The 25068-nt window shown below is 41.4% G+C and overlaps 1 protein-coding gene across 1 annotated transcript in view; it reads left to right on the top strand.

Moving 5' to 3' along the window:
• Dpyd (dihydropyrimidine dehydrogenase) overlaps positions 1-24329 on the top strand; it is a gene marked incomplete at its 5' end in the record, with an annotated part of 793723 nt that extends 769394 nt beyond the window's left edge. The window contains 3 exons of the mRNA XM_005389092.1: positions 1001-1144; positions 19861-20001; positions 22967-24329. Of these exons, the coding sequence (XP_005389149.1) occupies positions 1001-1144; positions 19861-20001; positions 22967-23137 (456 nt within the window). The remainder of the gene's footprint in view (positions 1-1000; positions 1145-19860; positions 20002-22966) is intronic.
• Positions 24330-25068: the final 739 nt, after the last annotated feature.

Genomic DNA, 25068 nt, shown 5'->3' with positions numbered 1-25068 from the left:
CTGCAGGAGCGGGAGGGTCTTTCTGCCATCTTGTAAGAGAGAGCTAACAATTTCAGGTTACACACTGACACAGAACATTTGGAATTCAATGGTGTCTATCACAGGCAGTGTGTATCAGTAAGAGTGAAGATCAAAGGTTCTGGAGGAGGGGAAGGACAAAGTAGAGAGGGAATAATTGTGGGATAATGAAGGCGTGAGGGCATTTTCACGTTAACTTGAAACCACTTAGCATTTTCCATGACGCCCAGGTAGCTTTCTAAATGAACTTTGTAAAGTACAATTGAATAACCTTGAGAATCAAAGCTGTGATGTGATTTTGAATACTGATAGAGTTTGCTTAAGGACTGTGACATAGCCTCTGCTTTCGTTTCTATTTTTACTTCCTTCATGCAAACTAAAATTTATTTTCTGTTCAGGAGAATCAATATTTTTACCATTTTGTTTTTTAGCTATTCCAGTAAGTTGCAATCAACATTAGTTACAATCTTTAAAGAGATGTAGTAAGAATTTGAAGACAATAAAATAAAGATACAGATTAGAACTTTGGCCAAGTACCTCTGCTATTGACAAAAGCATCTGTCAGGGCCTACGGCCGTGTCTATAGCGTGCTAAAAACCTGATGAAGGGCGAAAGGCGTCAATAGGCTTCACCTTCTGTCTATACACACCAAACAAATGGTTTAACTAATAGCTATTGTTTTAAGTGAGTGGATTTCATTCACCATTGTGAGATCTATCCCATTTAGAAATGTATTTTAATTAACATTTGTATCTAACATATGCATATTTGCTAAAGGCATTGTACTCTGTGCTCTTTTTAATAACACATTCTGATCCCTAGAAGACTAGTGGTCCAGGCATGAGTGAAGATCCAGTGGCCATAACAGAATCTTCCAACACTCATTTGGCTGTTTGTTTCTTGATAATATTTCTGTGTTTACAGTCTCCTATTTTTCTCTTCTCTGAACTAACACGCTTTCTTATTTGTGTTTTCCTTTTAGAAACTGCCAAGCTTTGGACCTTTCCTTGAGCAACGCAAGAAAATCATAGCAGAGAACAAGATTAGACTCAAAGAACAAAATACAGCTTTTTCCCCAGTTGAGAGACACTGTTTCCTCCCCAAGCAGTCTATTCCTTCCATCAAGGTAAAATTTAAACCAACTACTTAAATATATAGTTTTCACTGTTCAAGTTTGCTAATACAGTTTATGTTTACTTCCTCAAATGTATGTCTGCTTTTTGTTGTGACAATATTCTTAAAGCCTCTAGAATTCTATATATAGGGAAAAGGTCTTACATTGTAGAATAGCATCTTATTTGTATATTTTACACTTTGTTGTATAATTTATACTTTTCAGAATGCTGTGAGGTATGTGTTTCATAGAAATCTTTGTATTAAATGTGTCAGGAGATATTAAGGTAACCTCTTTGTCTTCTCATGGATGACTAAAAATTATTTTAATCCACAGTTAATATCTCATGTTATTTATGCAAAATAACTAAATTGTCAGTATGTTGCATCGAGAACACTGTGATAGCTTATATTTTGTCAAAACTTTCTCCGGTTTGGCCTCAAGAAAATGTGTATTTTTTTTACTTCTCAGGAGATTATTCTCTGGGTAAAAGTTAAATCAGAATCATGTGTGTTACTTTTCCTGATTTTTTAAGAAACATTTTTTATTCTGAGAGAAATATATGTTCATATTCAGTTATAAGAAATAATACAGAGCGATATTATTCACCTTCTACCCAGTTTCCCAGAGGCCGCATGTTGAAAAATTGTATTACAGTATCGCAACCAGGATGTTGACCTAGATACAGTCTACCAATCCTATTCAGATTTCTCTCGTTCTGTTACTGTTCACGTATGTATGTGTGTGTGCGCACACGTGCATTTTTCACATACTTAAGCTTGTGTATCCGCTGTCACAGGTACAATAGAAAACAGTCCCTTCCCTGCAGGGATTTGTCAGGTTGCCCTCTAGGACACACACCCCGTTTTCGCTTGCCCCTTCTAAACTGGAAATGTTGAAATGGTCATCATAAAAAAGGGGTGTTCCTGGGTGGCATTCTCTCCGGACTCACCCGCAGTGAAATGCGGCCTGCAGCCACTGAAACTGGTTCTCCTCCTCCCACAACCCGTTTTTCTGTCTGAAGCACCAGCTGAAGAGCTCGCGTTTAGGTGCTATCAAGCAGACCTCGCAGAAGTTCGTCTCTAGTGACAGTCAAACGGAGATAGGAACTCTTAAAAATTCCGTCTGTCAGGGGGAAACGTAGGCTTTATGCTAAACACAGTAGAGTTTAGGCTGGGCGTGGCAAAGTCTGAGCAATGTAGAGCTCTGAAAGGAAAAATAGAAGTGGTTGGACACAAACCCTACTGGAATTCAAATGCCATAATTCCCTATAAAATACTTTGAGGTGTTGCTGTTAAATTATTTGCGTACTGCGAAGGGGAAGAGCTGAACAGAGATGCGAAAGAGACGTCCGCATCCTGACGCACCTTCACAGGCCGTCTCCTGACTCTGCCGTATTTAGTGTGACTGCTGTGTGGTCAGGGTTCAGGGCGATTTCCCCAAGCCGTGTCACGCTCAATTAATTTGGGTTAAATGAAAGATGTTTATCTCTAGGATCTTTTCTTTATGTATAGACACTGTAGATGAAACATATTATTTATATTTGAAATAACAGAAGTATTAAGTGATTAAAAAGAAGGTTGACCGTTTTCAGACCTCTAATCCTGTAGTGAAAATATTGATAACCTAAAAGTAAAATGAAAGCGGAACAGAAAACCTGCAGTTGATTTATAGTTTGTACTTTATAAGCTACTTTCCCCTAAACCTCCAAAAATTCAAATTCAGAAGAATTAAACCAAAGAAATGTGAAGATAAAGGTTTTTTTTTTTTAAATCAAGAAGAGATGGTCTTATTTAAAATAGAACAGATGTGAACTGTTTAAACTGGGTGCAGTGGTGCATACTTACAATTCTAGCTACTTGGAAGGTCGAGGCAGGAGGATGGCCATTTGAAGCCAGCCTGGAAGATTTAGCAAGAATCTATCGCAAAATAAAGGAATAAAGGAGAAAGTATAGCTCAGTGCTTCCTGGGTTCAATTACCAGTACCTTAAACACACACAAACACCACGGGTTTATATTCCTTTTAAGTTGTCTCACCTCAGGGGTTGTCCAAAATCAAGTATTCTTGGCATCACTTGTTACTTAGACCTTGAGACACTGCAGATACCGTCCTACCAGCACCTAAGACTACATCAGTGCCAACGTACTGAGACTGCTCCAACACATTAAGAGATCTTTTGCATGTCCACTGGACTCTTCAGTGCCTTGGCCTTCTTCCCGGAAATTCCACCCCTTCCACCTGTTGTTATTCTGGGAAGATGATGTGCCTTTTCAGAACGCTCAGTACTAGCTGGTAATGGTGCTTCCCCCCAGGGGAGTGGAGCGTTTTTATTTTTTGTAAGTGCAATTATCTTTTTGGAAATAAGGCAGTGTCACTAACAAGTGACGTTCTGCTTCAACTTGCTTTCTTCAACCCTTGGTACAGAATGGAGGATGGCGTATGTTTTAGAGGAAGGCAGAAAGCCTGGGAGACTGTGTTTGCCCCCAGTTATGTCCACAGGTCCATCTTGATTTCTGATGCTTCCTGATCGCTGGACTGCAGTGTTGTTAGCAATAGTGAGTTATGTGAATGCATCTTTTAGAGTCTCCTAGTGAGATACGCTTTCACTGATACTCCAAGATGATTTTCCAGACAAGACAGGAAGAAAACAATTTTTATCTCTAAACAGTCACAAAAGCATGTAGCAGCTAACAGCACTAATAAGCCCACAAATGCTATATATGTTATGTTTAATCCTGAGAATACCTGAGATAAATGCTTTACCCCCATGTTACAGAGAAAGACATTTAAGAAGGTCAGATTGAATAATTTGCTCGAGTTATTTAGCGAACAAGTGGCAGAACGAGGATGGACATGAGGTCGGGAACTGCCGGCTGAAGAGATTCAAGGGTTGACTCACGAGGGAATGATTAGTTAAGTTTGGAATCTTTAGGAGGCTTATGAGATAGACCTAAACATGGTCGTGGAGGAGGAGGTCTTCACAATGTCACCACATGAAGATCATTCCAGGGGAGTGGGGACAGAGGAATTCCATCATGATTATACTAATGACCATGTGGTGTTAAGTGCATGTCCAATAAGAGACTTATAAAACGAAATCATCAGACAAGAAATTCTCTCTCCCTCTCTTTCTCTCCTCCTCCCTCCCCCTCATTCTTTATCAACCTTATATAGCTTCATTTATTTGTTTTGCTCGAATATTTTAAACATAAAGATTAATGTAAAAATTAACCAAAATCCTACCAGCTAGACTTAGCTACTATTAAAATTTAGATTTATAAAAGTAGAGACCTTTTTCTGTACCTACATGTAGTATCTCAAAACAAACACAAAGTATTGATTTTCTTTTTACATTATTTAATGGTATACTGCTTAATAAGAGAAATGTATTATTTATTTTTAAAATGAACTTATTGCTACACATTTAGATTATTTAAAAATTTATGTATTAAAAATCATTGTACAGAAATCTCTATGTAGGCTTCTGATTATTTTCTCAAGAAAAATTTAGGGCTTTTCATAATGTATTCTTATAGCATATTGCCAAATAATTTTCCAGGAAGAGTGTGCAATTTTATATTCCTGTAAAAAATGTAAGTGATAGTCCATTAACAAATTTATTTTTTAATATTAGCTATCATAACACTAAAATAATATTGTATGTTCTTCTTAAATATTGAATGTCTACCTACTGGTAAGCTCAGCATGTTTTTATGTATTTTTAGACAATTTCTTCTTTTGTGAGCTGCTGCTTATCTCCTTTGACCAATTTTCTGTTGGAGTCCTTATCTTTGTAGTAGGATTTTATACATTTTTATATATTTTAAAAATAATAGCTCTCTGTCAAATATGTTTCATACATATGTATTTCTAAAATTGCCATTTGTCTCATAATTTGTATCATGATTTTACATATATGCACATAAGTGTTTATACAATGTTTTCTAGGAAAATCTAATTTATTTTCATCCTTATATTTGTTCAAAAGACCAAAATTTTGTACAATAATATTGAATATTCACCCCATCGAACTCTTTTATGATTTTAATACTTATACAACTATATAATTAATCTAAAATGTTTGTTCATATTAAGTATGGTGTTAATGTTAGTATGTTCATATTAAGTATGGTGTTAATGTTAGTTTTTCTCCCCAAAGAGATAATAACTCCAGGATGTTTGTTTGTTTGTATGTTTGTTTGTTTGTTTGTATGTTTGTTTGTTTGTTTATGGAGAAGTTGTGATGTTTTGATTTGCATTTCTCTAATCAACAAAGATGCTGGACATTTTTTCATCTACTTATAGGCCACTCATACTTGTTTTTGAGCAGTGTTTAGTCATTTTAACTCCTTATTTTTTAATGGCGTCTTTTACTTGGAGTCTCTTTTTTTTAGTTCCTTATATATTCCAGATGTTAGTCTTCGGAGAAGTCACTTCCCATTCTATAAGTTGTTCTTTCACTTTATTGGTTGTGTCCCTTCCTGTGCAGCAGCTTTTTCACTTGCTGATTCTTGGTGTCATTTCTTGTTCAGTTGAGGTTCTCTTCAGGAAGTCTTTGTCTGTGCCTGTGTCTTGAAAGTTTTATCTCTTTTACCACCCAGCAGAATTAGCATTTCTGTCTTACTATCTAGATCTCTCATCTATTTTGATTCGATTTCCATATACGGTGAGAAATATGTCTACATTCATTCTTCTGTTTTTCCGGCAGCATTTGTTAAAGAGGACATCTTTTCAAGTCTGAATGTGCCTGGCATTGTTTCTACATCTTCAGTTCTATTCCATTAGTCAGTGTCTTAGTTACCTTTCCTCCTAGCTGAGACAAAACGCCTGATACCTAAAGTTAAAGGATGAAAGGCTTCTTTGGCTCATAGTTTGTAGAGATTTCAGTTCATAGTTGGCTGGCTCCAAGGCAGGGTGGCGTGGCAGGGGGCAATCAAAGAGGCGAAACAGTTTATGGCAGGCAGAAGGCAGCAAAGCAGCAAGGAACACGCAGCAAGCAATGACCACAGCAGGTCTTTCTGTCCCTTCCATTTTATCCACCCTTAGTGTGGGTAGCACTCACACCCAGGGTGGGGCAGCCTTAATCCTAGCATGGGTCTATGAATCAATCCCAGCGTCATATCTTTGATCCTCTGAAAAGTCCCACCTATAACCACATGAGGCTTTGCGGGGACATCTAAACACAAACCACAATAGTCAATATGAATGTTTTTATGCCAATACCCTGCTGTTTTTATTCCTGTGACTTTGCAGTATAATTTGAAGTCTGGCATTGTAATGCATTCTGTTTTATGTTTGTTGCCTAGGATTTCTTTGGCTGTTCTTGATTCCATACAAATTTTAGGAGTGTTTTTTCTAGTTTTGTGGAGAATGCTGAGTCTATTTTGACTGGAATTGTATTGAGTCTATATATTATTGTTAGTAATATGACTATTTTAACAGTATAACTTCAGGACTTTTAAATGATTCTTTGCATCTCTCAAACTAGAATTCAATGACCAAACACATCATAAATTACATTGCTTACATTATCTTCAAATTTTCCATCCCTAAAAAGTTTCTTACTTAAACTTTTCAAGGGTGAATAAGAAATGAATTAGGCAAAGTTTTTTTATTTAAAATATTTAGACAAAGTTTTAATAAGGATGTTTGATTTCTCTGAACAGTTTATGCTTTAGCAATTGTTTGTTCAACAAGAAACAGTTAACTAAAACTTTACAAATAAAAATTTCCAATGAAATCTAGAATTCTGGGTAATAAACCCACTATGGTGCTATACACAAGACCTCATCTATTATTTTAACTCTTTGATAAAGACAAAAGTGTTTCTTATCCTGTAGTATTGATTCCTTATTTTGACATATGCTATATAGCCCTGTTTTCTTCTTCAAATTAGTCAGATGTAAAAGAGAGGGGAAGATGGACCTTGAGGATGAGAATATGAGCTCAGGAAGCAGAGCACGGCTTTGAATGATGAGGTGCAGGCTGGAGACTGGGGCGTGGGTATCTGTGTTCCTGTCCTTGCTGCCTTCTTTCTATAACACCTTTTCTGACTCACCTAATGTCTGACTATCTGATAACTCAACTATTCATCTCAAAGTTCTGTTCTTTGCTTTAACTTGTGCCATCCATTGTTTTAAGCGCTTTAACCAGAATCATTTGAAAAAGATACCCAAGGGCTGTTATACTTAGAACTAAGCTCTTTCAAAGTCCTTCCAAATCTGCTCCTTCTCAGATCCCCTGTCTCAGTAAACAGCTCCCTACCCATCCTTTTACCTCTGTCAAAAACCTGCAGTTCAGTTCAGTTCCATCCTGTTCTTCATTCTATTCATAAATCCGTCACTAATGTCTAGTGCTTTTTAACTCTTTCATTTCTCTCCCCTTCTGTTCTTTCCCTATTACTGAGACCTTAGTGACGTTTCTTATACATTTTCTGCACTTCTAAAACTTTTTATTAACTCACCTTCTACTACCTTTTGTCATTCTTTTCTGATCCATCCTCTACTTACTGTAAAATATTCTTCTTAAAAGCCAGATATAGTTGTTTGAATGCTTCTGTAAAGTTTTCCCATCGTTACCATGGTCTTGCAGTAAAACCCATAGCATGGCCTTCGTACTCATGGTAGTTTAACTTTTCCTGGCCCAAGCAGCAGCAGCTGAAAAATAGTAAAAAGTAGAATCTGGGAGGCAGAAATTAAATATAGAATAGAGGATGAGAAAGTAACACCAAAGTATGTGCAGTTTTCTCAACTTGAGAAAGACCATAAGGGAACTGTAAGAAGAAGAAACGAAAAAGCTGGAAAGGGTGTTTCATTTACGTGGTAATAACCTAGGCTTTCAGGGCACAATGGCTGAATTACCAGAAAGAGAACGATTAAAGAAGCTATATGCTCAGCAGAAGAAAGGAAGTCCAGACTGTGCACTAAGCCACTGTGGATAAGAAGTGCATGTCAGTCTTTTTCTGTTGCTATAATAAAATACCTGAAACTGGGTAATTTATTAAAAAAAGAGGTTTATTTGGTTCACAGTTCTGTAGGCTGAGAAGTTCAAGAGTATGAAAGCAGCATCTGCTCAGCATCTGGTGAGGATCTTCTTAGTGCACCATGAAGGAGCAGAAGGCATGGCATAGCCAGACAGAGTGAGCTCAGAGCTCAGGTCTCTCTTCCTCCCGTTATCAAGACACTGAAGCCATCACGAGACCTACTCTCATGACCTCATGTGACCCAGTTATTTCTCAAAGGGCCCACCTACAAACACCACTAGCATAGGAACTGGGGGTTAAGTTCTCCACACATGACCGTGTGAGAACCACACTCAAATCATCACAAAGAGGAACATCTCAGGAAACTGAAATTGGACTTACCAGTGCCGTTTACTTATTAAATACACATTTTGTTTGTTAAATACACATTTTGTTTTGAGGGTGTCATTTACTATGTAGTTCAGGTTGGCCTTAAACTCACTGTGTAGTCCAGAATGGCCTGCAATGCATGACAGTTCTCCTGCCTCAGCTTCCCAAGTACTGGGATTACAGGCATACAACAATATACCCAGCTAAATACTCATAATTTTGACAGATGACCATAAAAGAGTCTTAAGAAACTATTTTCTTCATTGAAATACAAAACAAAGTTTGTAAGGTACTAGCAGATTGCATTTATGGTAGCAGAGTTTCCTAAGTCAAGCCTTAGACTTCTCTGTCCACTCCTATATTCACACAGTGGCACTGCAAGTAAGGAGCTGTGCAAACTTGCCTCAGTTGCCTAATCTGCAAAATGGAGATAATAAAAGCATTTGTCTCCTAGGCTTGCAAATTAGATGATGTGAGGAGTGCTTTCAGCAAGGTGTCTGCACCAAATGAATCCTAGTAATTACCACTGTGAGTGATAATGTTAGGAATGGGCACGTTAAAGGACAGGTTAGGTGACTGTTTCCATTCTAGCCATTAAAATGAACTCAAGAATGAGCAAGAATGCATGAAGCTCTGGAGGCCAAGTAATGTGGAGGTTTCGCAGCAGCCAGTTTCTTTTCCAAAATACCTGAGCTGCCTCACTGCCACAACACAGTGGTGTGCTAGAGCCTGAGCGTGGAAGGAACAGTAACTCGACAGGCACAGCCTCCGCCCTCACAGTTGTACAGACACCAACAGTAAACAGAGGCGTGCAGGAGGCATGAACCACAGTTGTGATATGAGCGACGCAGAACCAATACAGGATGTGTGGCATCTCTGTCATAGAGAGACCTAACTGAAGCTAAAACCAAGGAGAGCCTCCCTGTAGCGGTGACACTCAGAGCCCTGTAAACTCCGCAGGAATTAGTAAGAAACAGTCCGGGTGAGCCACAGTGTGGTCCTGCATTTAGTGAGTGTCCGTGGTGGTGAAAACATAGGTGAACTGATAAAGTTCTATTGTTACCTCAAGACTTAGCAATGCTGTCACGCTGGAGGATAAGCAATAGTGTGGAGTAAAGGGTACAGGAACTAAGATGACTTGATTTTTTTATGGCTCCATAAGATAAAGAAAAATATAAATAATCAGGGTTTTGTTTTTATGACTTTAGGTTTGATGGGGTCTTGTTGACAGATAAAACTTTGGATCTGAGCATATTGTAATTGATGCACTCACGGCAATTGCAGGCATGTGCTGGTGGATGTCATGGGAAAAGAACCAATATTATAACTGCCTGCTGGGTGCCAGGCATAAGATATAGGATTCACATATATCTTAGTTCTTGCCTACCTAATATTCTAAGGGGGAATAAAGTGTTCTGGGGAAGCAAATTAGAAGTAAGCGCAGAGACAGAATAACATCGGGAAGAAACCAAAAGAAGGAGGAAGTCTCTCTCGTGGCTCTCTCGTGGGGACCTGGTCCCCAGGGCCAGAAAACACCAGTTGTCTCCCCGAGGACACCGTCTGTTTCATTTGGTCTCTTATATGCGGTGCCTGAGGTTCCAGCTGACCCCGGGCAACAGTAGCCACACTCATCGTAAATACATCTCTTCATCCACCCAAGAATCCGTGATGCACAACGGCTGTGTTCCAGGCACTGGCTGTCCCGCAACGAGCAACACCCTAGTTCTCTTGGAGCTGCGTGCTAGTAGGGAGAAGCAGACAGCCACTAGGAACCAAGCGAATGCAGAATCTACCGGATGGTGACAAGCGTTGCAGAAAGAGCATAGCAGGATTCAGAGACCAGAAATCCCTGTGGAGGTTGCTCAGAAACATTTGTCTCATTAAATGGCCGTTGAGTAAACAAGTGAGAAAGCTAGGGCATGGACGATGCGGATATCTAGGGGAAGAATGGTCCACTCAGAAGGAAGGAAAGTACAGAGGTCCTGAAATGTGAAAGTTCTTCGTAGGAAGCCAGTGGGGCTTTGTGAAAGGCAGAATGATATGACATGACTCATTTTTGGAAACGATCCTTCTGGCTGCTGTGTTGACTGAATATCCGAGGTGAGCAAGAGCAGAAGCAGGGAGACCAGGTAAAGGCTGTTGCCACAATCTGGAGCAAGACGGCAGGAGGAACAAATGGAGACGGTGTCAGAAGGCTCCCGCTTCGCTGTTTTCAGTGCAAGCCTGTGTGTGACAGCGAGGTGTGCAGCACGGCTCTATTCAAATGAAAGGAGCCATGGGAATCGTCATGTTCGCATGAGTCCCCGCCCCGTTGCCCATTATTTCAGACCCTTCCGGATGACGCAGCTATGTGGCTGGTCCGTCCACATGCAGACTAGCAGCCGCGCTCCTGTGAGAGCTGCCCTCTCTCCGCGTGCCCGTGAGATCCTGCTCCTGTCGCTGCAGTGCATCTTCCTAGCACACGCCCGGGCACACCGTGAATCTCCCTCTGCCGCTTCATTATCGCTTCTGTGTTTTCTCTACAGTGCTGCTTCTGCTCTTGACACCCCATTCTCGTCCCTTTCCCCTCTTCCTGGAGGGCCTGGGTAATCTGTCTTCGTGCTTAATATTTTCGCTGTCCACCCATCTGTTTATTTTAGCTTGTTTCTTCCCTCCTTTCTGCTGGCCTCTTTATAGATTCCTCTGCTCAATAGTTTAAACTCTATGATACTGCTTTGTTTATCCTCTCAGCTACCACGATATATTATTCCCTGTTACAGAAAGAGCCCCAGTGCTCCCTGAAGTTAGCTCAGCCCTCTTGTCCAAACAAGGTTTTCAGTCATGCATTCGGGTCTCTAATCTGCCCTATCTTCCCTGTTTATGGGTGTGACAGTATTACTTCTAAGCAAGCCGTGCTCAGTAGATCTCATCTTTTGCTCTTTTCTTCTTCCAAATGCCTCAGATAGACTTAATGGTCCATTGCTTCAGAAGGAGGCTCAGTCAGTCAGCAAGTATTTATGAGTGCTGTGTGACGAGTGTGCTCGGGACAGTGCGAGATGCCAGACAGGTACAGGGCACAGACGACGGCTCTGGTGCTTTGTGATCTCAGTGGAGACGTCCCACTAGCATATGTTTACTATGCACTCGCCGCAACACAAGTATCGTGCTGCAAACTAGGAATACAGCGTGAATTTTAAGAGAACAAACGTCTATCCGTATAGAGCTTAGAGTCTAACAAGGGAGAAAGACACATGTTAAAAATTATTTACAGTTCAATCAAATATGTACAAAATGCTGTGGGAACGCAGAGGAGGGAAAGGGATTAGCTCTGCCTCGGGTAATTGTGGAAAGCTTCACAGAGATGGTGATATTTAAAATGGAGTTTAATAAATTAGTGTTAATTAAGCAGAGAATTAATAATAAAAGCTAATATTTATTGAGTTCTTATGAGGTTTCAAGCCCTGCTATGTGCTTGTAAATGAGCTCATTTAAGCCTCACAATAGCCCTACAAGATACAAGATACTTGTGTTATTCTCGTTCTACTGATTAAGGAATTGACAGAGAGGTTAAGTAACCTGCCCAAGAACACACGGGGAGAAAGGTGTGTCAAAGCCAACATTTGATTCCAAAGTCTAGTTCTAGAACCTGGGGTCTTAATCGCTACCCTCTGCTGTCTTGCTCATGAAGACAAAACAAAACCCAAGGGAAGGGGACAGAAGGTAACGTTTCAAGCCCCTCAGCATATGTGCAGAGCGTGGCGTTCACACACAGTCTCATGCATCTGTGGAAACTACATCCGCACGGGATCCTGGGGCCGAGCACAGCGGTGTCAGTGACCAGCTCCTTCACTTGTTTCACAAGAGTTCACAGAAAGCATAGACCTGAGGAGCAGTAATGAGGACCTGAACTCAGGTTTTCCATAAGTCTTAGCAGTGTGATTCAGTGGGGTCAGACTGAGCAAACCGCTCATTTCAAATCGAGCATCCAGAGAGAGAGGAGTCCCGGTGTGGCGTGGTGACTAGAGGCCCTTGAGAACCGGAGGTCTCTGCTGGAGAATGGGCTGCTCGGCTTCTGCTGGACCTGGGGAGCCGAAAGCGGACCTGCAGGCCGCGAGCCCTGCCCCCAGCTGGGGACCTGCAGCCCTGGGGACAGCCTGGCACCAGGTGGTTTTCTCCTGGTCCAATGCACTTCTCCTCAGAGCACTCACCAGCTGCATGGAGCTGCTGACTCTGTGGAGGAGACACAAGGAAGTGGATGCTGAGGAAGGAAGGCCAGGCAGCGCCAGTGCGGGGAGGCGACAGGAACACAGTGAGGTAGAAGAAGAAGAGGCCTGCCTCGTGCAGAGGGTGCCAAGATGGGCCCCAGCCTGCTGAAAGCGCCCCGACATACTCCACGGTTCACCTGTACGAGAGAAAGGAAACCAGGCAGTGCCTCCTCGGGGAGGTCCTTTTGTGTCCTTGCGGAGAACAGCGGCTGCGACGGCGTGCATCGCTGGCCCAGCCAAATGAGAAACGTGCTTTGTTCCCAGGCAGCAAATAACAGAGACCTGAGAGTGTGCCGAGACTTACAAAGTCCCATGGACGTTTCCCACTTCTGTTGATATATACGGGAATACATTCTCATTCTCTTTATGAAGCCAGGAATGTATCTGTAACGCCTTTGAATTTCTGGGTAGGAAAATGAATGGTTTAGGGCTACTAGTGCTGTTTTCATCTCTTCTTCCTGCTGCTTCTAGTAAGAGATGGACTGCATCTCGTAAGACGGGCAAGACAGTGTTGGCAGGAGACCCGTCAGCCTGATCGAGTGGTTTATTATTTCAATTGAATTGTGAAAGGAAAGAGAAAAGCACTCAGATAAAACTGTAAGGCCATATTAGACACAGAAGAGCATAAAGGGTATGGCACGGAAAGAAAAATGGCACAAGACTCGCCCAGCAATTTTCAGTATGATACCAGAGAAACAGGCCAGGGGCAGCATTAATATTCTCAGTTGTCTGTACGCCAACAAAGAACAGATGAAAAATCATCAAGCTAAACTTTAAAAACCTTACAGAATTCAGTAAAAATAACATCTTAAATCTTATGGGGATTGGTTGGGATGTGACTCCTGCCCGGAGTGTGCCCACGGGAAGGCAGGATTGGGTAGAACGTGTGAGCCTAATAGCAGGGCCGAAGGAGGAGCAGTGCGTCCAAAAGCTGTACACCGGCCTGGAAATCCCCAAACCTGAAGGTGGAGTAAGAAAGAAACAGCTGCAGGGATGTGAAATGAAGGAAGACAGAAGTGTCACCCTGGGACGGCACCAGAGACTGTTTAACCGGATGGTTGGTATGGACCGGGAGGACAAAGCAGCGATGTGATCCCACACAGGGTTCAGCTGAAAATCCCACTCCAGTAAAGGCAAAACATCTGAAAAAGTATTCCATTTCCTTGGTGTAAATTTAATATCAAAACAGAGAAGAGACACAGAGACAGAGGTAGACAGAGGCAGACACACAGAAAGGGACTGGGGATTTAGCTCAGCGGCACAGCTCCTGCCTGGCAAGCGCAAGGTCGTGAGTTCGATTCCCGGTACTGGAAAAAAAAATAAAAACAAACAAAATATTTCAAAAATCTTGGGGCTGGAGATTTAGTTCAGTGGCACAGCACCTGCCTGGCAAGCGCAAGGTCGTGAGTTCGATTCCTGGTACTGGAAGAAAAACAAACAAAAAAAAAGCAAACAAACAGACACACAGAGAGGAACAGAGAGACAGAGAGAGAGACAAAAGCAACAGAGAGACACAGAGAGAGAAGATTCATGTATTTGGTTATTTCTAGTTCCATATTAAAAAAAAAAGAAAAACTTGTGGAAAATGACAGCTAAAGGAGTCTTGAATGAAGTGACCATCCTCTGTTAAGCTTACAAGGCCAAAGAAAGGAAGTCTGGACTTGGATATACACGTATTTCGCACTTAATACATCTAATCTAAGGAAGTTCAGAGGAGACAATAACTATAATCCCATAGCAGGAACTCTAAGCTGAAGATAGATCACAAGGAAGAAAAGATGTCAAATAGAAATTTGATGATATAATCAGTAAGTTTCACAAGAGTAAGAAAAAGGTTAAGCGTTTAGATAACTCAGTCTTCAGTAGTCCTGTGAGAAAAGGTCGATCACATTACCAATGGTGAACATAAAAAATTAACATCAAGATTTAAGGATGGGTTAGAAGTACTAGACTTCAAATGTTTTGTCCTTAGAGAAAATATTAGGAAAAAAGTGAAATGCAGTTTTGTCTGTTAAAGTAAAAAAAGAAAAATACACCCATTACTCAGAGCAGATGGCATACTGTTAAATTATAATTCGAGAGAACTGTTCCATTCCTATTATGTTCCTGGCATCCTCTTATAGTTCTCAGGACTGAAAAGGGTGTGGGAAACATATCTGAGAGTTAGAACCTACGATACGGAAGGAGGTAATCGAATCACATTCAGTTCCTTTAAATCAGCGTAAAGCCAGTGTCCCTGAGACTACCCTACACAGAAGGCATGCCCTGATCAGCACACAGCAGCAGTGAAGCAGCTGCAGTCCCCCAAGCTGTACCCATCCGTCTCACGCTAAGTTCTTCTCTCACCGTCTTGGTGTACGTGCTTCTCGGCCCCTGTCCGACCAATCTACTTCATTTTCTGAATCGAATTTGTCTCCGCCCTCGCATCCCGGCACGTTTAACTGAACCCTCACCAGATGCCCACTAAGTCCGAGCCAGCACCCGTCTCTGTAAGTGTAAAGCGGCCTCGCTGCCTCTGACCGGGGCAGCACTGTGTGGGACGTGAAGAATAAGAGGACCCTTTGTCCTGGAAAGCACTTGTGTGTGAGGGTTCTCACCACACTGCTGAGAAACAAATACTGCTCCAGGTTCTTTGAAAAGAAGAAGTGATTGTGGAGGGTTTTCTTATGGTATCAGAGAAAAAGTAGAAATAGACCAAAAAGATTGAGACCCGACCCCTGTGGAATCTTTCAAAGATCAGTAACCTTCTGACTTGGGAGCACTAATGAAGGAGGAAGTTACTAAGAACCAGCGTAAGTGAGGTGAGAGCAACCAGATTGTCTCATTTCCGATTTTGATGGTTTTATTAGGCGAGCAGTGAACGTGGAGTAAAACAGTAAGAAAATGTGACACTGATAACGGTGCAGCAAGGAAATAACTAAGAGATTAAACAGCCACACCCAAGTAACTTACACACTGAGTCCCTTCAGGTGAGACGCCTTAGTAAGTCCTGCAAGACACCGTCCTCGCTCCTGGCCTTGAAGGGCACCTACTTACAGGAACTGGAAAAATGTGCTCGTCAGATCTGAAGAGGTACAGCTCGAAAGGACAGATAGCGTGCCAGAAAGCACCTCCAGTGCAAAGTGCCTCAGTCACCTAAAAAAATAGGTCAGAAATTTATATTAATCATAATGAAGGAAATATGAAACGTCAGAGATGGGGCCAAGTCCCTCAGCCCTTCACTGGTCCTGAACTGTATATCAAACAGAGATATTGACTGAAATATCTTTTTAAAAAACTTTTGATCACCTTGGACAAATAATTGATAAAGATATGATTCTGCAATTCTAGAGTTCTTTATAATTCCACCTCTGTGAGCACCTACGTTAAAATCAAACGTGTCATCCCTAATTTAAAGGATTTGCCATCCCATTCTCTGCACGTACATCTACACATGTGGCTAAAACAGACTGTTCAACCTTTGTATACCCATCCCCTGTGGAATAATGACTGCAGGTTCCCTAATCTCTACAGATGCTTATCCAGAGGGACTAGACAGCCACGTGTCCTTTACTGGTTATATACATCCTTCAGCAAACTCCAAATTCCAAGACATGTGCCCAGAGATATTCTAAGCTGGCAATATACCTGCAGGCTTCAGGGTTTTAAACAGATGTCCACATCTTCATCCACGTACAAGGATAATTCATTATCTTTGATAGCCTTCTTTAAAATGATTTAAAATACTTGTTATTCTTTTATCCTCTCTGGATTAAAAAAAACAAATACAATTATCCTAAAGAACTATGGTGAATGAGGAATGAATTTTTAATGCCATATGCTAATAATTTCTAAGCACTCCAAAGACCTTTTTTAAAAAAGAATAAGATGTGATTTCACATTAAACAATGATGTTTTTAAATGACAACAGCAAATCTCTAATCTTAAGTAAAAGTCATGTTTCATGTATGCAGAACATGGACTTGTTTCTTACAATAAAATGTTTTATGCATATATATTCTTTTGCAAAAGCTCTATAAATTTAATGCCTGTCTAGGGAGGGTTCTAATTAGTGACTTTTAATATTTATTGGTGATTTCAGTCATCACAATCTGACTCAGTAAAGCAACTGTTTTGAATGATGTTTATTAGATTGAAAAATTATTTTCTATCATGCATAAATAATGTTTCACAGCCTTATATTTGCCTCATTCATTTTACATCCTAGGATATTATAAGAAAATATTCAACATATCCAGATTCCTTGACTAGCCTTTATAAGTAAAATGTTCACATTAATAAAGGTGTTCAGTAAAATAGTTACTACCCCGTCTCTGTCCCTACTATTGTGCTTAACACAGAGATACACAAAGGACACATTTACTTCAGCCAATGTGGGAGTGCCCCTGTGTTTCCGTGATCTACAGGGACAAGAAAATACCACATGATAGAAAGGCAGACGAAGTCTACTAGAAGAACACAACACAAAGGAACTAGATATAGACAATATCTGTAACATGAAACAGCGTTCTAAATAGAAAACAACGAATGAGTCAGCACAGCAGAGTTCTTCTGATCATGGTATTTAAAGCAAGCGCCATTTCTTTAAATCCTGCTTCATCACATACCTGATTTTATATGTTATAGTGCAGTCAACTCATAATCCATAAAATGCGTGAGGTTTCAGGAGAAAATTATGGCACTGGCCTAGAATATAGTAAATATTTCAGAAGTTACCTGTTATCAATCATTGCTTCCACATAATAGCTAATATCGCAGGCCATCATGAAAGAAAGAGGCAGGAAAGAAAGGGAGAGACAGAGAAAGCGAGGAGAAGGAAGAGGAGGGAAGAGGAATGGAGGGGAGGGGAGGGGAGAAGGGGGAAGAGAGAGGAAGATTGGATATATAAGATTTTTCTAAGTGGAGTTGGGAAGACGGGGTGTGTTTTAGAAAGAGGGTTTAGCATAGAACTGGACAGGACAGGTCACCCTCAGATGGGTCATTAGAAAAGTGTATCCAGGGGTAACTGAAGTGCATCATATTTGGAAGTAAAAAATAAATAAAAGACAACTTGGTAAGAAACCTGAAATGTGGACCTGGTGAGTCCATGTACTTCATTCCACAAATTGTCAGTAAGACCCTGAGAGACTGACAGCCTGAATTAACATGGAACCGTCCTTCAAGATAGAGCAGGAGATGAAAGCATGTGAAGGTGAAACTCACCCGCGGAGGGCCTACAACTGCATGAAAAGCGAGGAGAAGGTCACGAGCAACGTTTGAAGGTGGTGGTGGACGTACGGAGAGGACTGAGAAGATCCCGCAGGTCCAGAACTCAGAGGTGTGACTCAGATGAGCTACTGGAGCAGGGGAAACCGCGGTGCAACGTAACTCTGAAACTGAAATGGCCAGAATTGGAAAAGAGCCTCATTCTAATCACAAAAAGAGGAACTGTGAAAGAAAAGTTTTGTGTCTTAGTGAGTTCAGCGAGTGGTGAGCTTTGCAGGGCTGGTCTCCAGGGACAGCGCTCCTCAAGGAGGGCGCAAACGCAGGCCTGAGCTTCCCCAAGCAGCTCAGAGGAGAGCGATGGGCTTGGACCTCAAGTGCCCGTCCACAAATATTGAAATTATGACTTCAGCATGTTGAAAGGAAAGAGAAGAGCGAGCTGGAAGTTTCCTGTCTTCAGCATGAGCGTACACAAATGAACTGTATAAATAATGTAAACTCTGTCTCCCTTTGAGAGCTCATGGTAATGAGCATATTGTCATGTAGAGCTCAAGCAGAAAAAAAGTAAAGGGTAACCAAGGTCGCAAAGAGAAGTGCGGAAAATACAATACCAAAGAGAATATAGAAAGATGGCTTAAGTGAGAGTCAGACCTCTCGGAACATGGACCTTGAATTCAGACAACAGATTCTCATTTCAGAAGTTGAAAACAAAAGCGCAGAATCTTGACAGCATACTAATTTGACGAACATTGTTACATTCTTCCATTTTGTTTCCAGAAACAAAGTGTTTCATATTGTTGATGAAACATCCTCTGCGCTTCACATATCAGCTTGCTTCCAATTAGCACGCAAAACAAAGGGCTGTGTAACCGCCTGAGGGTCTGCAGTGGGGGAGGAAGTGAAGGAGCTTCTATCTGATGTAACTGTTGGATCGATTGATTAGTTACCGTAAATTAGAATCTTTAAATATTGAAATATATTCTTCAAGACAAGTGAGAGATTTCAAAGACATTTCTGAATGAAAATTTAGGATCCAAATACATTGACATAAATGCGTAGTATACCCAGCATTATTCCCCTAGTCCCTGGCAGGCTAATGTGAGTACATCACCTTTTAGCATTTTACCTTCCTTTTGGAAGCTTAAGGTTAAGAACTGAGAAAAAGTAAGGTGCTGCACCTGAAAGGGGTGCATACTTCTTTCTGTTCGTGGAAATGCCTTTTTAGGTTATCTGGTAGAAAACCTCTCAAAAGCAGTTAATTACATCTTACATTTCTAAGCTAAGCATACATATTGCTTGTATTTCAGAAATACTTAGGCTATGATTATTATAGACAACTTATCTGTGAAAATATAATACCCAGTGTCTCCTGTTATCACACTGCAACATTATATACAAGGAGTGATGAGAATTTATGGTGAATGTTTAAATTTTTCAAAAACTTATTACAGTAAAGACGATTCGCCGTTCATCTCTGTCAAAGCACTTCCCCTCCCTTTGGACACTTTTCCCTCTTGCCGCTCTCTGAAGGCACTCTGGGAGCCCTTCGTAAGAGTGTCTTTACGAGGTACGATCAAAAGTATGGTGGTGAATGCTGCTTCAAATGCCACCCCGTAGAAAGGCAGGCTGGTGAAAACACGGGTGTCCTCGTCCACTTCCTGCACCGGATCTGGCACGGCGCAACTTCAGGCTGCACTCAGAGTCTAAGTGAGCATGAAAGCTACAGCTTGAGTCCACTGGGGGCAGTCGGGTAGCCATGACCGCAAGAGGCAGATTTCAGAGGGGACCTAGGGCAGTGCGGCTGTTAGTGTAGTAGCTTTTCTTTAGTTTAAGCATTCACCATGTTTTCCAGTCATACTCGTAGAGACAAATACCCCATGGAAACGTTCTAAAATAACCGCTGGGGATAACAGTCTGGTGCTTTCTTTAGGACGTAGTTGGAAAAGCACTGCAGTACCTCGGAGCATTCGGTGAGCTGAGCACCGCCGAGCAAGTCGTGGCTCTGATCGATGAGGAAATGTGCATCAACTGTGGGAAGTGCTACATGACCTGCAATGACTCTGGCTACCAGGTGAGCAGCTGGCTGGAGCTGAGGTGTTCTGAGGCTGCCCTCCTCTGACGCTGAGGGCAGAAAACATCTTCTGTTGCTAATTGTGTGATTCAAACCGACTGTGACAAATATTGCCTCTCCCAAGTACATATTTCTGCCCTTTCACCTTTACAGCACAGATTTTTTTTTTTAAGAAAGCCACGTACTAACTGTGCCACTATTGGTGGCATAGTATTATTTCAATAAAATCCATTGCCCATACAATTGGAGGAAGAAGCCCCAAGGAAAAGAGATATTCACACAAAATTATGGGCGTCAGGAAAGTATTATGTTTAGTACCTAGGGAAAGGAGAAGAGCTGCCATTTATTGCCATTACAGAGAATTCTCTTTCTATATTGATGGGCTTTTACTACAGTAGGAAGTGAAAAGGACTCTTACCAACTGGCTGTGAATTGTGTCCCAGAAATGCCTTGAGAGCGGGAGAAGCCAGTGAGGTATTGTTGGCACTGTCGGGAGTCATGGCACCTTCCGACCCGCACTCCTCAGGAGGAGCCTGCCGCGGGCAGCGAAGGAACGGAGCAGCCCCGCGCCCTGAGGGTGGGCGGGCCTCCTGCAAACGCGGCCTGGGAACTTCTCCTGGACTTCTGTTTCTTCGCTTGTTCATCATACTGCAGGTATCAGCTGCTCTCTTAATAGAGTTGACGCAGCTATGGCCTTGCACTCGTTGAATTTTAGAAATAAATTTAAAAGGAGCTTATAACATGGCCTTTAAACATAAGTTTTTCCTTGAAGTCTTGATTTAGTCTGCAAGTAAAAAAAAAAAGATTTTTAAGATATGGAGTTTAGAGAAAGCAAATTTTAAAACTTAAGCTACTAAACTACTAAAAGTTGTTACAAACTATAGAAAATGGTATTTTATGAAAAATATGAAAGTATAAAGCAGTATAAAACTAAAAATAAGATCTTTTCAAGAAATTATAAACGGAATTTTCTACCTACATAACAAAGTACCCCATGTTTAAAGAGTGAAATCCTACAACTATGACAGTGTTGGCATATTAGTGCTGTCCTGGAAATCTTAGAAGTTCGAGCGCCCGCCACCCTGAGTCCAGCTTTAGCACAGCATAGGCAGTGAGGTTCCTTTTAATGAGAAAAATCATAATTGTGCAGTGGAAAAGATGAAGGCAGACCTTCTCTGACTTTTCTGTCTCAAAAGAGAGAAATAAAAAGTAAAAACCTTCAGCTGAATTTAAAATTTGTTTACAAGTCTTCAAAGTGTAATGTTTCTAAGCATAAGTATTTTCACTTTTATCAATCACTTCATTGAATTGCTACTTATAAAATAAAGATACGTAAAAAAATGAACTGGTTTTTACTCATCTAGTCAGCACTCGAAATGTTTTACAGTCAACAATTCTTGTGGACAAATTGTTTTATAGTTTGATATAGCTACAGTTTCTGTACAAATGTGATTCTTTTCTTAAAAATCAAAGAATGTGTATTAAGCAACCTAACCTGATTTACTCTGAAAAGACCATTTTCTTTTTTATTCCCATAAAAGTAATTAGAGAATTTTTTAAACAGCAGAATACATGCATTCAGCTCTCCGTATCCACAAGGTCCACATCCATGGATTCAACCATCCCTGGATCATAAACCTTCAGGAAAAAAATTCATCTGCACTAAACACAAACAGACTTTTCCTTGTCACCCCTAAAAGTATAGTGTAACGCTGCACACATAGCGTTTTCTTTGGATTAGTTATTGTAAGTAACCTAGAGATGAACTGGGAATGACACGCAAAAGTTAGATGCAAATATGATGCCATTTGATTTGGAGGAATTTAACATTTATGGATCCCGGTGTGCAGAGGAGGTCCTGCAGTTAATTCCCGACGGGTACCCCGGGATAACTGTGTGTATTAAATTGGATTTAACACGGGTATGAAATGGGAAAACAGTGAGTCACAAAATGATTGACAGATTTTCACACTTGACCTGAGACAGTGGACGGAGGCGCTTGCCGCCCGTCACTCTCCCCGGGCGGGTCCCTCCGCCGTGTCCGTGGGAGCGCGGGTGTTCCCGGTGGCCTCCACCACGCGTCCCGCATGGACGCCCGCGGGCTTTCCGGGTAGAAAAGTGTGTCTCTTCCACTGAGCGCGTGTGCGTTGGTTCCGCTATTAAAGTGTTTCCAACACACGTACGATCGTGGTGAGTTGTATTTAAAAAGCCCCCAATCTTCATCTCACGCTGGGTATCTCGCTGCTTATTCCAGATTGCTGTGTGAGGGAGGGAGGCGGGCAGGCGGCAGGCGGGAAGCTGCCCATTTCTCAGGACCCTGGGAGCTTCACGGCGGGCGCCTCGCTGAGGCGCACAGGGCCAGGACTGGACCGGCCGTCCCGTCCTGCGCTGGGCGCTCTGTGCGCGTGGTGGAGAGACGGTGATGTGCAGACCTGGCGGGAAGTCCTCGGAGCTCGAGGCGCTTAGCCACCTCTGTCCACTGATTCCCTCTACACACCGCGTACGTATTTGAGGTCCAATCAGGTGTGTTCATTGCCCCGTCTGAGAACTGCGCTCTTCCAAGAACAGTGTGGGAAGGGAAAGGAGGACGCGTGAGCCCGCCCCGGCGTCTGCAGGCGGCCAGCGCCCTGCGCTGCCAGGACTGCCGAGAGCTGAGCTCTGCGCAGAGCAAAGCGAACCCGAGGGCCACAGTGCTGGGAAACGTCTCCCGCGGAACGAAGGAGAATGCCTCCAAGGAACTGTAAACGCTGTGGCTTTAATCTAAAAGGATTTTGTTTCTTTCTGGTTTTTGTTTTTCCTTTTCTTTCTCCCACCGGTTCAGCTGTTGCTATAGTTTCAGTGAGGCGCTGGACCGGCTTGTCTCCGAGCGCACTTCCACTGCAGTAGGAAAAACATGGACGCTGAAATGGGGGCATTCCTGACCCTGGTGGGCAGTGGCCTTAACACTCCTTATTTCTGTTCGCAGGCCATCCAGTTTGATCCAGAAACCCACCTGCCCACCGTTACTGACACGTGCACAGGCTGTACTCTCTGTGTCAGTGTCTGCCCTATTATCGACTGCATCAAAATGGTTTCCAGGACAACACCTTATGAACCAAAGAGAGGCTTACCCTTAGCTGTGAAGCCAGTGTGTTAAGGTGATTTGCAAGACAGTTGCTGTGGACTTGGACGTCGCCTACATATGCTGATCTTTTAAAATTGCAATCGTTGGGTTCTTTCTGAATTAAAAATATATATAATTTCTAAATAAATTCCTAAATTTAAAAAATGCATAGTGCCAGTGACCAATTATAGGCCATAAAATGAAATAATTCTTTTCAGAGGATAGCTGTGAAATTGCTGTGGAGCAGTTAATTGGATGTTCATTGTCAGTTATCTATTGTGAAAAATTAACTTTTTCGTGGCAATTAACGTGACAGTTTCCCAATTGCCCAGTGTTCTGCTCCATCTTTAATTTAATATTGTACGTGAAATTCAGCATCTTAAACGAAGTACACCTTAGCGTACTAAAAAGTGTTTCCAAGGAAACATTTTATAATTAAAAATTACCTATAATTTTTGTACTGTTTCCTAGAAAATGTAATTAGCTCCAAAGTACAAATGAAGAAAATTAAATAATTATTTAGTATGCCAGGCAAACAAAGGCTAAAAAAAAGGGTTTGTGGAACCGTATGAAAGTCTTTTTCATGGAAATGGCTTCTTTTTGGTGCTAGATGCAAAAAATGAGAATATTTACTAACTAAATACTATTTACCACTTGTGCCTGAGAGAGCTGTCCAAACTGCTCACCAAGGGCCACATGATATTCTTCTTTAAATGTGTGAATTATGCTCCTGGTGAAATAAGATGCTAGGATGGAGCTCTGGTTAGTATCACTCTTCCTGTGCTCTGATCTGCTCTTTGCTTTTAATAGTAACTTTCATGATTATAGCAATTAATGTTCAAACAAAGCCCGAATTACACAGTGCTGAGTCATGTACTTCATTATTCAAGAACGAAAAATATAGTATTGGTGAAATATATGCAGTGTGTAAAACCAGTTTGACTACTTTTCTATTTTCATGTTTACAATTAATACCGAAAGTAATGGAATAAATATATATATATTTTCTGATATTGATAAATAATATTTTCTGTTCTGTATTTTCATAATCAATAGCACTATTAAATTCATGTATCTCTTCATGGAATATTTTCATGTGAATCCAGAAATAGTAAATCAGAAAGTAATCTGTAGCATATAACAGATGCAAGATCTAGAAATGCTGTTTACCGTAAAATTTGTGTGATTTAATAATATCAAATAAAAAACTATGAAGCATTTTCAATATGGTCTTTTCTGCCTTCTTTGCAAATACGACCTCATCGGTGATTTAGATTTGGAGGTAGAACAGGTTTTGGTTAGTTCTACAGTGAATTCTGCTCAAATGCATATTAGTTCAAATCTCCTGGGGTGGCATTCTATTTCTTCGAATGTTCCTTTCCTGTCCCCCTTACACTCTTTCTGTATCGAATCCAGTTCTGCCAAAATGCATTTTCCACAGAAAGCAAGCCAGGTTTGCTGCAGCAGTCAATGGGCGAAATCAAGTGGGAAATAGCCATTTGTCTGAAGGTGCCACCCTAACCCTAGGATGCGTCCATCACTTAATATTACTCCTCCGAGAGGTCTGTGTTACTCACGACTCGCACGAACTTCCTTCCTTTGCACTATTGTCAGGGTGAGGGATTGTAACTTTCGGAAGTGGTAGTACTTAGCAAAGACTTCCAGTTTTCTGGAAAAGAAGTTTTCCAGAGCTACATGGGTGCCATCATAATGTATCATCCCTGCCTGGTGCTGAGAGAGTTTGTCACTGGACTCATCACCCTGTGGAATATTATGAGGGACTGCACACTGTATGACTGCGTCCTCTTTGAGACCCTGACTGCAAGGCAGAGACTCTGTAGAAATGAAAGAAAAAGTATGACTCTTGCATCCTTCCATCTGAAAGACAGGAAATAGTGCTTTAGCTGTTTTTTCAAACTACGTGGGGGGAAATTAGGAGTGACCAAGGCCTTGAGTAACGGTTC

This window comes from Chinchilla lanigera, unplaced genomic scaffold (genome assembly GCF_000276665.1).
Source record: "Chinchilla lanigera isolate Chin_1 unplaced genomic scaffold, ChiLan1.0 scaffold00034, whole genome shotgun sequence".
Lineage (NCBI taxonomy): Eukaryota > Metazoa > Chordata > Mammalia > Rodentia > Chinchillidae > Chinchilla > Chinchilla lanigera.
The sequence above is the reverse complement of the archived record's forward strand: the minus strand, read 5'-3'. Positions and strand labels throughout refer to the sequence as shown.